The 17,722-nt window shown below is 40.7% G+C and overlaps 1 protein-coding gene across 1 annotated transcript in view; it reads left to right on the plus strand.

The window, feature by feature from the left end:
- Positions 1–10,823: 10,823 nt before the first annotated feature.
- The window catches only part of RFX4 (regulatory factor X4), a 78,822-nt gene continuing 71,923 nt past the window's right edge, over positions 10,824–17,722 (plus strand). The window contains exons 1-2 of the mRNA XM_062014171.1: positions 10,824–10,890; positions 13,239–13,364. Coding sequence (XP_061870155.1) covers positions 10,824–10,890; positions 13,239–13,364 — 193 coding nt within the window. The remainder of the gene's footprint in view (positions 10,891–13,238; positions 13,365–17,722) is intronic.

Consider the following 17,722-nt stretch of genomic DNA (forward strand, 5'->3'; position numbering starts at 1 on the left):
GCTATGAATGATTGATTTGCAATTAATTAGCAGCTTATCCTGAGCATTTTTGTGCAGGATCCCAAATATTATGGTAACAGGAAACAATACATTTCAGATAGCTAGAATGCTCTGTGAATGAGTGATTCCTTGAAAGTTACAGCCTTGGGAATTGGAGTAATTAATTTCAGAGCAGCAGTCTGGGGACATATACTGAGATTTCATCAGTTTTGTAGGCTTGCCGTCGTTTGATCCTGCGGTCATCACTCTGACAAGCTTCCCACTGGAGCTTTGGGTGCTTGTGAACCCCATGGTGTAGACTCACATGCTCACAAATATAAAATCCCCTTTTCTAGAGTTGCTTTTCGCTTGCTGAGATTGCATAGGAAAAAAAAAGGAGACTTGCCTGCAAGTAAGGACAACAAGTTTTGAGTGTCAGAAATTACTGCCTTCTTTTTCTTTTTTAATACTGTCAATAGAAAGACAACTGCTTGTTACTGCTCACCTTTTCTTTCTTCTGTTTTTAAATTGTCACTCCTTACAACAATGCTATCAGACTATCTTCAATTAAGCCATTTTTACTGCTTTGGATACTTGGGGCAAGACCCAGACTAAGTTGGATGGAACTCATGGTAGGAAAAATCTTACATGTAAATGTAAGTTTGCAAATAAGACCCCTAAGTCAAGAAAACAAGCTCGAGCTTTTTATTCTTGTATAGATCTGTAAGTTCATATCTAGCTTGTGCTAAACTTGTAAAGCAGGAAGATACCAGAAATGCAGTGGCAAGGGGAATTTTAGAAGTAGTAAGAAAAGCCAAGTGTTGGAATAAATACAGATACTACTAAATACAATGATAGAAGAGTTATAGTGGTTTTTTTCCCCCCTTTCTAGAATCCTATTAATTGCTAAACTATTTCGGAAGTACTAAAATGCCCTCTGTTTCAGTTGAGGAAGGGCAGTATGGAGTGGGAGTCCAATTTACAAGTGCGATTTCATGAGTAACCATCCATTACTGGGAGGAATTATCTATGTTCTTGAGCTGGTTCCCCTGCATTGACTGCAATCTATACTAAATTGGTAATTCTACCTTTCTACAGCCAGAGACACTGTGTAGCACCCTGTAATAAAGATGCAACCATCTGCAAAAGTCCAAGAGCTCCCATTTGTCAGAAGACAACCAGGAAAGGCTGTATGTTTTGCTAATATTCTTAGATCTTGTAGAAACAGGCTATTTGTTTATTTAAAATCATGGATGATCATAGGAAGTAGATCTAATCCTATCCTTCAAAGGGGGAAAAAAAAAATCCTTAACAACCTGACTTCTGCTCTTCCCACCTCATCTATCTTAAGGTTGAACCATGAACTTGTGGTAGGATGTGCTAATTAAGCAAGTGAGTACTTAATGTTGTTAGTTTCTGCAACATAGCTTGTAGGTACTTTGCTCATGGTTGTTGCCACCTCCAGTGCTCAAAGAAAAGTAAAATCCTTCATGTCCCTCTTCCCCCTACAAATCTTCAGCAACGTGGGGAAACAAAAATTCCTGTCTAGTCCTTAAGCTGGCAGTGACCTGATAGACTCTGTAAAAAAACCAAATAAACCAAATGTGGTGCAAGCAAATGTAGAAGTGGAGTTGTGCTCCATGATTGCCAGGTTAGAGCAGTAGCATACTGTTCTGTGACAAGAGGTTTTCAAAACCCACCTGAATGTGTTCATGTGTAACTAGATCAAGGTAAAGCTGCTTTAGCTGGGGGTTCAACTAAATGATCTCTAGAGGTCCCTTCCAACCCCTACCATTCTCTGATTCTGTTTTAAAAGATGGCTTCTCCAGTGACAGGTGTTCCCTAAGTAGGTTCATGGTTCATGGTGGCTGAAGGGAATGGGCTTCTATGCAGAGTCCTACTCCTCCCTCAGCACAGCCCTTCAGCATCAAGTCACTGTATGTCAGACCTGGCTGAACAGCAGGTCAGAAGTTTGCTTGTTAGCATGCCTGACACCCCAGGGTCAGTGGGAGAGGAGCTGTGCCTGGTGCTGTGTGTGACACAGAGATCTTGTCACGGACAGATGTGGCCTGAGAGCCAGGCCAGAAATTCTCAAACTGAGCAAGACAGGTCTGCAATGTGCATCTCGTGCCCTTGAATGGCCACTTCTTCTGGGGCTCTTGGGATCAATGGTAGAATGAGCTATGTTTTAGCTATTGAGGAAAATTTGGCTGTATGAGAGACTGTGAACAAAAGATGCATTTGGTAACTAGCATCTTGTGTTTGCAGGGTGGCCTGTGGCCTAGCTGGGCCTCCTGGATGCTTGCTGCCTGACACTATAACACACTGACTCAGGGGAAGGGAACTTAAGAGACTTCCAAGGTCCATGGCAGAACAAGGCAGCTGCTGGCTAAGATTTACTCTGTGCCTTGTGCAGGCTCAGAGCAGGGACACCCTGCTCCTTTGTAAGCTGCTCCCTGTTCTTCCTCCCAAGTGGTGGCAATAACAGATCCCGCTGGGTGGACTGACCAGCTAGCGCAGGTTTCCCAATGTCGGAGCTCGCATTCCTCTCTCAAATGCAGAGTCATGGGGACAATACCGGTGTGGGGGCCCCTCTAATGCAAACATTTTTTTTCGAATGAGTTGTGGTAGGGGCAGCAAATGGCCTCCATTGTAACGAGGTGGGGAGAACTGGAGAGGACTGCATTAACAGAGCAGTTTAATCACATGGATGGAGCAGCGTGTTCACCTCTCCTCCTTGCTGGGTCATTTCCACTTTGAGCTCTGCAAACAGACCATCTATTGAGCGGTTAGTATTCAGTGCTGAATATTCAATACTAGACTCTTGTTTTGGTGAGTCTTAGGCGAAAAAAAAAGGAGGAGGAAAGAAGACCTTTTTTTTTTTTTCTCATGTTCCCTCCCTGAGTTTGCTTTGCATATTGTTCAGAGGAGACTGGAGTCTTCTCAGAAATGCCAGGCTCCTAGTTTTAAAAGCGCTGGACTACTTTCATAGTACTTTTGAAGGGAAGGGTAGAGACGATATTCAAGAGAAAAAATTTGTCCAAGGTTTACAAATGTCTAAGTCTAGACATATGAGGACTGATGGAAGACTTTCCAACAAGCACATTTGAGTTACAAAATTAACAGGATTAAATTCTTGCTCTGTATACGCAGAATAGTTCTGCGAGGTACTGATCTTTGTGGGAGTATGATATGATGATTTATGAATATCTTCTTTGCTAGTTTTGGTGTGCACGTATTCTCTTGGTGCACATTGAGAGCTTAAAAAGAAATTTGTTTCTGTCTAGTTAGTGCTGCATTTGCTCACAAAAAATGGTTGTGAGCAATGTAATGGCTGCATCTGTTGAAAGTAGTGAGCAACTGCTACGTTTAGAATAGATATGTGTGAAGTGAGGAAAAGTGCCCACCGTTTTAATAAATACAGAATGTCTTTATTTTGATTCACATTCTTCTTCAGTCAAGTGATTATCTCTTTCTTACTGCTATGATTATATCCCAACATGAGTCGTCTTTGCACATACGTGTCTTTTTCTCTTGTTCTTCCAGTCTGGCTGGATGCTGTTTCTGATAAGCAATATTTACTGTAGTCGCATTCCTCCAGGGACTGATTTATTTTCCTCTGAATTTAAAAAAATATCTTCTCCATAGTTAACTCTTTATTCCTCATACTTTATGTTTTGATATGCCCTTTTCTTTGTCATTCGTTCTTTTGTTTCTTTTCCTTTTCTTTTTCATTCCCTTTCCAACAATTAGCCTTCTCCCTCTCCTTTTATCTCCCTGAGCCCCACAGGCAGCATTTCTTGCATCTTCCACCCATCTTACATCTTTTCATTTTGCCATCTTTGTGAGACCACCTTGCTGATGTTCTACTGTTTCTGTACCAAACTAGCTTGTTTGCTGGATTCATTGGTTCCTGAGGCAGAGGGAGGTACTTGATGCAAATCCTATTTCTTGTTGAATCACAGACTTCCTATTCAGCCAGATTACTCTGGCCTTTCACACGGGTGAAGAGGAGCTGAATTAAGGATTTGAGGGCTCCGTATCTTCTCATGCACACTGGTGAGCTGAGGGACTGTGGTAGCAACCAGGAGTGCTTAACCCAAGAGCCAATGAGCAGAGACTGCTGTAGGGTAGGAGTATAAGAGATGTTGTGACAGGTACCCAGAACTGAAGACGCTCCTCTTCTGAACTCTCTAGCACATCTCCCGTTCATTCTATAACATAAGAAGCTAATGAAATCTGGGACAAAAAGGACATTAAGTGTCTGTCCTTTATTCTGGGAGAGAATAAGAGTGGCAATAATCAAGGGGCATGTTTATAGTTTCTTGGAAGGAAACATGGTGGCTCAAACAGACACAATGATAGCATTTATACTGGTACATGCAGCAGACCCTGAAGGACTGAGGATCTATAAGACATCACGTTGTAGAAGCATGAGTGTACATTTTGCTGTATGCAGAACTGGTGCTTGGAAGGCACGTGAAATGTATGATTATACTAGTGATGAAAAGATTGTCTGCACGTTGCACATCTGTGGAAGTTAGGTGCCCTGGCAGTGGTTAGCTGGTCAGATACTGGTGCCACTGGCTTAAGTGGTACTAGGTGAAAGTGAAGAAATGTCACTGCACTGAAATTGGTTCCCTGTTAAATGAGGAATGAGGTTCCCTGTTAAATGAGGAATGGCCTTGATGTGGCAAAAACCAAGTGTCTGTTTAACAGTCTGGTGAAACTTACTTTTCAAAATAAAACGATAGCATGTCTGTGTGCCTGAGAGGGGGCTACTCCCAATTAACATGCATACTGAGTTGGAAATGCAATAACATACCAAATGCAATACCAGGCAAAGTATGTGATCCCAGAGAAGGGAGTGGATAGGACTTTGAAGTCCTGTTTGATACAGGTTGGAGGCTGCCCTAAATGCCAGAATCAATATGCAGAGGATATTGTATGTACCTGGTGTTCTAGGGTTCCTGAGTGTGCTTGATCTACATTTGGGATGTAGCTTCTTAATGAGGAATATCGTTGACTGAGTACCTCAACACAAGTATCACATTTAGATGAACTTCTGCATAGTACAGAGTAAGAACAAAGCAACATCTCATAAATTTAAGTTTTCCTACTCAAGTATTCTAGGCAAGTTGAAAGACGATGAGCTACAATGCTTTTTGTTATATCCGTTTAAAACCAGCATGCCGTTTTTTTTAATATACCTTATCAAATAGGTTAACAGAAAACCACTACCAGAAACAAAGACCTGACTAAACAAAACAAAAGAGCTCTCACAGATACAAGGGAGTCATTCTTTGCATTCTTATGATATCATGGTAAATTTCACGAAGCTTCACCAGAATCACGAGTCAAAGAAAAAGGACAAAAACATTCCTGCCAACATCTAGTAAATGTCCTGGATTGATGTCCATTAACCCTGAAATAGTTCCAAGAGAACTGTATGCCAAGAAATGAGAACAAAAGAAAAGACTGCAACAAGAGTGCCTGACATTTTGCCCTGTTGGAAATGAAAGAAAAAGTTAGATTAGCAAACAAAGCACCAAGGTATCTGGCAGCTTGTCAAGGTAGCAGCTCTACCATCTGCACCAAGGCCATGTGTCACTGTCATCCCTGAGGAGCAGGTCTCTTGGAAGAACAGAAGATGGCTGTGAAGGACCAAAGAGGACACTGGCATGATTTCCTGCAGAGCCTGAAGATGTTCCTGACAGCTCACACACACTGACTGAAGGATATGTGTCTTGCCAGCTGATGGCAATGAATAAGGAAGCAAGGGGCAAAACCAGACTTTGTGTGGCAGGTCCACCTCCATGGTCAAAGAGGAGCTGTTTTGTGGTCAAGAAGTGTCTGTGTGATGGGGCAATCAGAGGGAACAGTAGTTGGATGATAGCCCTGTTATGATCTCACAGAACTTTGATTTGACAACAGAGAGGAGGGAGATTACATGACCTATGAAAGCCTAAATCTTAGAAAATCCCCATGTGTGTGATTAGCTGCCCCTAATAGCTTGTTCTGCTTGATTTTTAGTTGATTTCAGTAAGTTTTAACAGCTTCCACAGAAGCCAGGGGCTGCCAAGCTCTGTCATGTTACAGGCATACAGTTGTTCATGATGCTGTGCAAAGGCCACAGGTCTTGGTTTTACAGTGGATGGAGATAAAGTGATTTTTGTTTGCTTTCTTTCAAGCAGTGTGGTTCTTTAAAAGCTTTATATGTGCTGCTGTAACCAGCTCTCAGCACTCTAGCAGCATTACACTGCTTAAATGGCAGATGTGCCTGTAACCAGGAGTGCTGTGCTGCAAGGTGTGAGAGAGACTCAGAACGTGAATTCTGCTTCTAGTCAGAGCAGATGTTATGTGCAGCAGGTACTAGAGCAGGGTGTTAATAGTTTGAGGGTCAGACTTCAGGGTTATCTCCTGGCAAAAAGGTATAGTCTCTATTGCCTTTAAGGGATTGATTTAAACTAACTATTTGTCTTCTAAGTTGATATAACTAATTGATCCAAGACATTGAAGTGAAATAAGATGTAGTTCTCACTCGTACCGAGAAAATATTAGATGTACAGGCTCAGTTTTTGCTTTCCTTTTGCTCATATGGCAGTTAGAAACTAGGTTTGCAGCACACTAAGGGATAGTCAGAGAGACAGTTCAAATACTACAAATTTAACAGCTGTAGGGTTTAGAAGTTCTCTGTCCACAGAAATGGTGCCACACCAACAGCGTGCATGGAGGGTTTATTGGGTGGTGGCGTTTCTCAAACTGTGTTCAGCAAGATAAGCACTGCAGAGAGAAGCCTCAACGGATCGTGCAGATCTTAGCATTTATTCTGAGACGAAGCTGTCAGGGCAGTGATGTTTTTTCCAAACCAGAAAAGATGTAGAATATCATTCCATCAGCTCCACTGAAAACCAGATTGTGGTCTATATATCTGGTTATTACCATGGGCTAGTAAATTGGAAACGCGATGTTCCATGACCTTCAGTCACTCTCCTGAGCTTTTGAGATACTGTTTTTCCCTGCTAAATCTGCTGTTTGTAACCACTTTCTCTTGGCCTGATCTGTTGATCAGATGAACAGCTAGGCAGTATTGCTGGCCAGCTTGGTACTGAGACACTTGGCAGAGATGCTGCAGGAAGAGATGAGTAACTCTTCCCTCTGAGAACAATGAACAAATAACTCAGAGGGGTGCTAAGACTCCATATGCATGACAGGAGTTCCTCCTCTGTCACAGGAACTGTGAAATCAAGTCTTTCATCATGTCTGAGTACTCATTTTTCTAACAGGTCCTTTTGTAAATCCACTAAAATTTGGTGGTCTCTTTATATTTTCATTATCTACATTTGATATACCTTTGCTCACAGTTGCTTCCTATTTTTCTCTATATCTGCCTTGAGAAATTAGGGGAAAAGTTACATGAACAGCTGTGAATGAAACTAAAGAGTTGGACTGTTGCAGCTGCACCGTCCTAGTTTGTAAATGACTCAGGCAGTAGTCTGGGTCTTGGCAAATACCTGATTCTTATTCCAGCAGTAACTCTATTTCAGTGACAAGTGAACTTCTGTGGAAGAAGTGCAGCTACCTGTGCAGAGAACTAGGTAAATTGTTACGCCTGTTGACAATCCACTTTCAAATTTGGAGCATGGAAGCTAATCTAGAGCTGAAGGTGTTTGAGAGGGATTTCAGTGCAACTGCTAAGGCTGTGGGAAATATGCTCATGGTGATTGTGCAGGCTCTGATATTATGGTTGCTACGAGCCTCGGCTCTGTTTCTTGAACCTGGGGATTCTCATCTTGTACAATTTCAATTAAAAAATAGCAACTCACAATTATTCCAGTGATAGGACAATGTCCAGAAGAGAGGATGGGGACAACCAGCGCAGTTAGTACCACTGTAGGGTAATGAGATGAAGCAAAATGCATCTCAGATGAGGTGACCACAGAGTTTCAGTCTGCCCATAAAATCTCTGAATCTCTCGTCAGGATGCACACAAATGCCCACAGGACTTCAGCCAGCATCTCTGGGTTCACTCACCTGCTAGCTGTCTGGCACAGCCCTTCCAGCTGCTTTTGCCATGCTACTTGAATGCTGGGCAGGACAGGGTGTCTCTAAAAGGGCAGAAGAGGCTGTGATTACAGGTTGTGCAATCACTGCAGCAACTCTTAACCGGCCTGGCAAGGCAGCAGCTGCAGAAGTCAGTGCCAGCTGTGATCAGGCTCACCTCCTCTTCCCCTGTGCAGAGTGGAGCCTAGGTGGCTCCCACACTGCCCTCGCTAGGGCTATGCACATGTGAAAGCAATGAATGCTTTCTCTTCTGGGCTGTAAATATGCTAAGCCAATAACCATTATACAATGAGGAGGGAGTAATTATCTCATCAAATGTACCGGCAGTATCCAGGCTATATTCTCTCAACCAAGGCTCTGTAGGGAGAAGCCATGCAAAGATGTCTTGCAGGAGCAAACTCTTCTTTTTGAAAGAGATAATTTGTCAAAATAACTTAAAGATATATTTTAAAGTTATATTTTAAAAAACCACCAGTTCTTACTCCTCTTTCCTGACACCATGAAAGCTCCCGCTCAGCTCTCATGTACTGGCTTCTATTTTAGGGCATCCCACGGCTGTCTTCCCAGCTCAGTCTTGAAGTGCCATACAAACAAAAATATGCTTTTTAGTGTGAAGAGGCTCAGTGACTGGTGGGGACAGGGGAAAGCCACGCAAGCATCTGTTCTGCCAACTCTTAAGAAACCCCTCAACAAGGTAGTTTAAACTTCTGTTGTTAAAAATATGGTGGACACATTTAACAGAAGAAGGATATTCTTCTGTTTGAGATTCAGTGGATGTGTCAGTCTCAGCAAGATGAGGACTGAAAAGAAGAAATGCAAAATGAGGGCCAGAAGTGGTTTCATAGCTCTTTCCAGTCTATCTTTCAGCACCTCATGGGGATTGGTTTGTATATTTTGTGTTACGATAAGTTATACTGTAAGAAAATTGACTCTGGAAAAATTATTGTAATTTGAGTAACCATCTCCCTTCTCTCATGTTGAAATCCCTGAGAAGATACAATGTGTCTGTGTTTACAGGATGGTAGGAGTTTGGAAGGGACCTCTGGAGATCATACAGCCCAATCCGCTGCTAAAGTAGGTTCACCTCCATCAGGTCACACAGGAGCATGTCCAGATAGGTTTAGTGATATAAAAAATTGTATAACAAAAATTACAAGGCTGAGGGACATAGTTGTGTTCTTCATTATCATTTACCTGTGAGCCTTGCAAAATGAAACACTTGATATAGGATTTCAAGATGCATCTTGAAAATACCATTAGATATAACTCATCTGCCTACTTTGCTAATAAGAATGTAATAGTTTCCATACCTTGTCATTATATGGTGTTATCAGCATTTGACTACACTGTATTTTCTAATAGATGTTAATAACTTCATTTATTTTGCCAGAGTTGCAGTTTTTGGCTAGCACCAATACTTACTCAAGTCGGTGTGCTGGCACAACTGAGCATTCAGTGTGCTGGGGCTCAGGATGGGAAGGAGTCCTACGGATTGGGGAGAGGATGTGCCTCAAGACTTGATATATTTTGGTGAATAGAGAGCGAGCAAAGATTTAACCTGTGTAAGATACGGGATTCTCTTCTGTTCTCATCAGCACTTTCCACTAGAAACTTGGATTTTCTACATGTGGTGTTAATGATTCATGATGGTTTCTAGGTCTGATAGGCACTTCTGCTTAATCATCACCTGAACTCTCCTCCACTCTGTGACAGTTCCTGAAGAAAAATCTTATTAGTGGGAAACTTGTAAGGTCCAAGCATAATAATTCAGGCTTTATTCATATAAACCTCTTCATACCATGTGACTCAATGCCTGTCTAGAAGTGTAGTGTAACTAGTGGTAGCCTTGGGAGTAAGAGATGAAGCCTTAGCCTAGAGACACAGAGTTAACCACAAGTCTCTTCCTCCAGCTCTGCGACTGGACTGCCTGGGACAGGCACCAGTGCAGCTGGGTTGTCCACCTGTGTGTCACAAGGGTGAGTGCATTTGAGGCATACAGGGCTCTACTCAGAATTAACTCTGGAAAAACTTGAAAGCATCAGACTTAGTTTTGACTTTTTGTTTCCTCTGCCCCTCTTTTCTTTGGTTTTGTTTTATTTTAGACAGCTGCTATCACAGCTGAGATTTGTAGGCTCCTGAAGGGAATAATTTCAGTTTCAGCAAAATGGTATTTTCTTTTAATGCCTGAAGACATTCTTATGAGTACTGGGAGAGAAAAGCTTTGTAAAAACTTTTTTTCCTCTTTATACAAACAACAAAAAGTCCTCTTTATTACATTAAAGTATTTATTGGAATATTTACTTATCTATACTTTCCCTATATGACAATACAGCATTTAAATAAGTAGTTAGTTTTGTTGCATTTTTGTCATCGGCCAAATAATTTGACAAATTTGCCATAAACTCCCTGACATTTTTGCTCAAAAGAGTTAGTTTTCTTCATTCTTTGCTGCCAGACAGGTCATGTATCTTTTCAGGCTTGAAGAATTTCTGTTGGCTATTTAAATGCAAGGCCACAAAGACAAAGGCAGACTCAGGCTGCAGCGAGCTGAACTGGGGTGATTCAGGAGCAAAGATGTTGCAGCACATAATTAAACAGTAACTGTGCCCAACTCCAGAGACTCTATATCTTGTAGTGTAAACTGCCTGCTTTAACAATTAAGAAGGGGAATATGTACAGTTACCAGAGATGTTGTGTGAACAAGGATGGTGAAAATTGTTATTGAGTGGCATTTAAAGTTTTCTTTTTCCCTACTACTTAGGCAGGGAACGTGACTAAAGATGGCTGCTGCCAATCCCCTGCTGCCGAGGGAAGAGGATGAGTCCCGGCTTCCCAGCTCTCAGTGCTGTGAGGAAAAGAAAGGGTAGATCTGGGCATGGGTCTCTCCTTGGCGCTAACGGCAGCCGCCTTTGCTTTTCCTCCCCGCAGCTGGGCTCAGAGCCAAGGGAATTATATACAGCCATGGCTGTGCACTGAAAGGAGGAGGAGGAGGTGGTAGAGTAATCTTTCTTAAGGCTTCTTACACCTCTCTCTGATGTTGTCCTCGGCAGCAAGTTTCTCTTCACCTTGTAGTGATCTGGGAGGATCGAAGATCCTGTCCCCCAGCTCACAGTACTAAAATGAGAGAGGAGAGATGCTATTAGCTCAGTTTTAGGGCAGTGAAAAGAATCTGGCACAAACAGCCCTACCGTTGTGTTGGCCTCTAGACAAGGAGGTGATACACCCCCACCCGATGCAGCTGAGCAGCATGAGAAGGGAAAGCCTTGAAGTTAGAGCTGCCGCAAGCTTGTGGGTTAGTAACTGAGCAGCCACGGGTTAGAGAGCACAGGCTCCACCAGAAAGTTTTGAGTTGAGGTGTCAGCAACCTTAAAGTGATTGTTATAGACGGCTATGTTGAATTTGATGAGGAAGAAACATCCTGAAAAATCTGTTGACAAAAAAAGGTTTGATTTTGCTGATTTTCAGAGAAGTGCCTCAAAGGAGTGGGCTATAGGGAAGAGGCAGCAGGGTCGTGAGGCTCCTCAGGCACAGGGCAGTTTGATAGCAAGTGCAGATGGTGCACACAAAGATGTGCTTGTACTGATGAAGGCAGCACCGTAGCATGTTCTTGCTGTGAAACAGGCAGAGGCAAGTGAAAGGCCTGGAGCTGTCACAACCTCTCTTACACAGCCTGAAATTCAGAAGAGGAGCACACAAGGCAATGATAACTGGAGTCTCACAGTAGGTCCTGGAATTCAAGTGTGAATGGTTCTCAGCATACCCTTTCTCAAGTCCTACACAGATGCCTTTGCCCTTTTGTTTGCGTCACAGTGGAAAGCATGTGTGCAGAGGAAAATACATGAGTTTGTGCAGCTTCCTGGGTATAAAGACTGTTTATTCTGCAGGATAAGTTTGGCCATGACTAGTCATATATTTATTTATTGGCATCTAGTGCTGAAATGAAGTTATACCAACTTTTACTTTCCACAAACCAGATGTGCAGCTTTCCCAAGACACTGGGCTTCTGCTTCCCCTTCAAGTGCGCTGCTCTGATGGTCTTTATCTGGGAGACTGCTGCCTGTGCTCTGCAGGTGGCCTGATGTGTCTAGGGGGTGATTTCTGGAAAGAAACCTGCAGCCATTTCTGTACCTTTGAAGATGTTTCTGGCTCTAGCAATTTGCTGACACTGTGGCCTGTGTCCCCTTAGTTCTTGTGCATCTCTTCACTCAGTGGGATTGTTTCCTGTCATAACCTCTGGGGTTATCTTGCAGCCTTCCTACCTATCCCTTCTTTTTCTTACTGTAATGCAGAGAGCTCTGCGAGTTCATTTCTGCCCACATGCATGCCCTTGAAAAATGGTTTTATGAAAGAAGTTAGTTTATTGTAGTAGTATCTGGGGGCTCCAGGCAAACTCAAGGACTTATTTTTCATACTTTGTCCAAGCAAACACATAGGAAGGTGCAACTTTTGCTCTGAAGACCTGTAATAGTAAATTCTGTGGAGCCTGGTGCATCTTCTAAATTCATCTGAGGATGTATGTTATAGCTTCCAGAAAGAAGGGCAGTAGAGTCAAATAAACTTAATGCTTTATCTCATCTGACTGGTAGGAATAAATCTGAAATAAGAAAACAGGAGGACAGGAGTGGTTGAGTGTACACTGTGGAGTGAGTATCTTTGAGTAGATTAGGTTAGACTTCAGTAGCTCAAAGGCTGCTTTTTTGCTACTTTGGACTCGTACTAGTGTGGAAAAGATTTTGGTTGGGACTGGGGCTGTAACGGTATGAAATGGGGGCATAGGACTGGATTTCAGAGACCACAGTTTGAGAACTGCTGTAACAAAATTTCTCGTGAATGACTGATTTTTCACACATTAAAAGTTCTTTTAAGACCAGTGGAAATGCTCAAGTATATAAGTTTTTACCCGACTAAGAAATTAATGCAGTTTATGTGCTTCAGTTGTTCATATGAGATGATTAATTTTTTAATGTACCATGGGATGGGGAGGGGATAGAAATTCCCAAGGAGCTTTGTTATGTGTGGGGAAGCATTTCAGCCTGTCATTTAAAAACAATCAGCAAATGAAACTAAAATGTAATAAGTTTGAAAGCAAGAAAGCCTTTTCTTGCTAAATAACCTCAGACTGAGTATGTTTTAACATCTGTGGAAAACTTATGCCTTCTTTAGTTTTATATGTTGGAAGTTTATTTTCAATGCAGACAAACACGAAGAAAAAGAGCATCTTTGTTCTTTTGCAGAGAGTTGGATTGAACGATGTCTCAATGAAAGTGAAAACAAACGTTATTCGAGTCACACCTCTCTGGGGAATGTTTCTAACGATGAAAGTAAGTAACTTGTAATTTATTTAAAATGAGTGTGAGTGTGTCCAAGTGGTAATTTCCAGCTCTGTAAGTTGCTACAACCTACTGATGTTTTTAGTGCTCTGTAGTTTGAAGAGTCAACTCTCCAATAGTTTTATTAATTATTATGCTTCTAGAATATTTGCTGGTTTGTATTATTTTAAAGAAAGTAATACTAACTACTAGTTAAAACAACCAGAATAATTTGTGTGTCACTGAATAAAGGTTGAATGACCTCTAAAATGTGCTGTTAGTATAAGCTCATGATTAAAACTGTCTGTTTTACTTTCCACTGGTGAACATCACGTGGTTAAAATACAGGAAAAATTGTGCTGTTTTTCAATACTACTAGATCAAATTACATATATGGAACCTTTCTTTTAAGAGTTAAAACCCGACACATATTAAATCTTACAGCTTCCTTTTTAGTCATAGAGAAGAAAGAGTTATAAATCCAGCTGGTATTAAAATAGCTATTTTTTTTCTCACCTGTTTTAGTTATGGTAATTTTAAAACTTTATTTTTAACAACCACAGGTAGTTACAAAGCCCCCCAAATAACTGAATATAACCTGTTTTTTAAAAAGTTGTAAGACAGTTTTTAGTTTAGCACTTAGTTTTCCGTGTTTATGCAATTTCTATTCTAGTTAATTTGCCTAAAGCAAAATATTCTTCATGTTAGTTTTCCTCTCTGGACCACATGGGTATGGTTATGTTACAAAATACTAATGGAGGATGAATTCTTTAATTCAGAAAGATTCATATTTTTATAGTATTGAAGTACATAAGTTTAGAAAAAGTATTTTTAATACCTTCTTAATTGTCAAATATCCTTTTATTTTTTTTTCCATTTTAAAAGAACTGATTTATTTTGATATCACAGTATAATTACATGCCTTGCAGCACAGAGTTTTACTGAATCACATGGTTTGATATACTGGGACCCTACTCTTGTTTATCCAGGGATTTCTTTTGAGGCAGTATCTCTTCTGAAATATTAGAAACACAGTATTTATTCATGACTCCTAAGCTGAGAACAGCGGACAGGATTCTCTAAAGATAGAGAATAAAACTTGGACAGGTTTGGGTTAAATTAAGGTCTACATTAAGGAATTAGAAATTGGTTTCTCTCTAAAAATATAATTGTAGCTAATTGTAGTGAAAACCAAAACCCATCTGGTTGTTAATTTGCATTTTGCAAGAATCTTATGAAAGACTTATGAAATTTCACTCTGATGCTACCGAGAAAGTGATGGAGAGAATCTGTAATGAATGAGGAGTGAATTTGGACTCTGGAATTGGGTCAGAATTCAGAATTCCACTCTATTGACTTTAGTGAGCTTTTCCTTAGACTCTCAGTTCAAGGCAGGATTGTCAAGGTAATTGTTTAGCACCATCCTTTATATTTTAAAAAGTTCTGATATCACAAATCTCCTGTTCTAGATATGTTATCCTAAATAGGTTTTATGTGCTTTCAGTTTAAATGCAACAAGAGAACTTCTAGAGACAGTAAGAAGTGGGTTATCAAGAGTAGGTATTTTGGACAGTGGCACTGAGAAGATAGAATGGTTGTTCGTTCTATCTTCTGGAATGAGGAATGGTGCTGGAATTAAGGGGCAAGAGATGATAATGAAAGGTGACAAATTGAGCACTCATAAAACATACATTTCTAAACAAATTTATCCCACAATTTGTGTGCAGAAGATATTGTCACAGTATGTAATGGAAACCTGAATGACATAGTTGATTTCATCTAGCTTACTTCTTAATGGCCAGTTTTTTTCAGATTCTTCCTTTGCACTGATATTAGCATTCCTTCAGTACAGGTAAGAGAATTAATCCACCTGAATAGTCATCCGTGTTTTGAGGGTCAAAGCTAGAGAAGGGAGAGGGTGGACTGGAAGGAGGAGGAAAGGAAAAAAAGACACTTGCCCAGCAGCTAGTAGACCAATAATCTGTGAAATCCAGAACAAACTAGAAATTTCACCATAGAAATCATTGTACTATGTGCTTCTTTCCAGCACTTGAATTCTTTCTAACGTTTCTCTAACAGTGCCCACACACCAACCAAGAAATTTCCAAACCATTGCGTCACTCTTTGTCCAGCCTCTGTCATACATTTGCAAACAGCAGGAGGCAAAATGTTTTGAGAAAACCTATGTAACCCTACTTGAATTCTTCAGAACAGTGGTCAAATTGCTGTTGTCAATGGAGCTCTAGTTTTCATCTTCTGCCAAAAGGAAGGCATCATCCATCTTTCTCTTGAATAGTTTTTTGTTTCTAAATACATTAGGTAGCTGTTGGCTGGACACTACAAGACAAAATGTGGGGTTTGGTGTTGAGGTTTTTTGGCCTTGCATCCAGTGAAGACTATGAGAATTCTCACTGTGAACTGATAATGTTCTTACTCAGTATTCTGCTTGCTCCTGTGACTATTTTTTTCCTGGATGTTTTTTGAGTTCATGGAGTTTTAAGTCAACAGTAATAGTTTTGCTTGTCTTCTTTTCTACAGTTGAAATATGCTGCAGAACCATACACAGGGTTCACAGGGGTCCTTTGCAGTCTTCCATTCTTACCCAGATACCTCCAGGCCTCTTGAACCTGCATTATGTTGTGAAAGGAAGCAATGACTCATAGCTGTGGATTCCTGTGGTTTCACTGCTTCTTGGGCACTTCTTACCCTTTTGGAACCTTTTATGACCACTCCTTAAACACAGCTTTTACACTGTAATATAAAAATTCTAGAGATTTTTTTTTTTTTAGTTTCCAGTGTTTCAAACATTTTTCCTTCCATCACATCCACATTCTACGTGTCAGTCAAAAGACCCAGAGGAAAAAGGAATAGCACAGCCTCAAACCTAATAACAAAAAAACCCCACTCCAGAATGTTTTCTGTGTAATCGCATGGAGCCAGATTCTCTAATTGAAGTAGAGGTCTGGAAGAATACAAAACAAGGACTATGAAAGTTTCGACTTCAGTTCTATGGGGAAGGAGTCATGATGTTATATGATGAAATGGAAAGGTTGTTTGTCCAATTTTTTTGGTAATGTTTAGAGATGTGGGTATGTAGAAAGTTCCTATGAGGTAAAAGCAGCGTTCAAAATCTATGTTCAAACTGACAGAAATGGAAGATTTATCCAATAGTTTCTTCTTTTGTTTAAACAAAACCTCTTGTTCTCTCATTAGAAAATAAAAATGTTTTAAAAAGCATCTCATTTATCTGAATCTTGCTTAGGGCTACATGTAAGAAAGAGACAAGGTAACTTGTTACTATTGATTTATGTTACTTAATGGTAAATCAATTCTGAGAAAGGTCAGAACCTGGACTGCAGGGTCTACTGAGGAGGAGGCAGCTGTTCTGAAAGGTGTGAACTAAGGGAAGAATTTTATCCATATAAAGCTGCTGATAATCCATTAACACTTCAGAGGTTCTCTGGACACCCAGAGGCAGCTCTGGAAAGTGCAGGACTCTTCTATGACCTCTATAGTGGAAAGCAAAGATTCAATTCCACTTTAGTTATGACAAATGGAATAACATCAACAATTTAGAAAAAGGTGTACTAAATGCAGGGTCTTCACTCTGTGGATGTTTCACTTACTGTGTTTAAGGCAGTGTGCTTAAAGAGGTGCTGAGCATAACTCCTTTTGCCTCCATGTCTTGGTCCAAGAAGGAAGAAATCCCTCAAGTTGTACCTCAAATGAGACAGCAGAACTTAGAGGATACTACTGAGAATTCAGGGAAAGCCACAATCATATGCACAAGGTACAAACAGAAGTCCCATCTTGTGGTTTTGAAACAGAATTTTGAAAAGAGAAAGATGGAGTTGTTAGCAAAGAAACTTCCATCGAGTTTGATGTGAAAATGATTCCCTACTATGTCTGAGAGACAAGAAATACTCTTTTCCTAGTACACTGTTGATTTCAGTTTTGAGTATCTTTGAAGGTCTCTTCCACACTGTGAGTTTTACTTGCAACTGTCTAAGCTATTACTTGCTTTCAGTTTGGCATGAGTACCAGGTTTGCCACCTAACTGGGCACCTTGAAGATACCTTTCCTTGGAATGCTGGCAGTGAAGTGAGACCTGCTCCTATCAAATGGGTTTCTCCCTGAGGAACTGTGCAGCTGCCACAAATGTAAGCACCTGCAGCTGTGTGTGCACCAGGAGCATGGTTTTACCTTGTGACTTAAAGTCCATTTGGTTTTATCACAGAAGAATTGTCACCTCTGTTCTCTGACAATGCCTTGAGGCAGGACTTCTTTCAGTGTCTTTATCTCTTTTCTTTACAAAATAAACTGTATTTGTAAAGTATTTTGTTTTAAAAGATACGAGTATAGTCAATTAT

The sequence above is a fragment of the Colius striatus genome, chromosome 1 (assembly GCF_028858725.1).
Source record: "Colius striatus isolate bColStr4 chromosome 1, bColStr4.1.hap1, whole genome shotgun sequence".
Taxonomy (NCBI): Eukaryota; Metazoa; Chordata; class Aves; order Coliiformes; family Coliidae; genus Colius; species Colius striatus.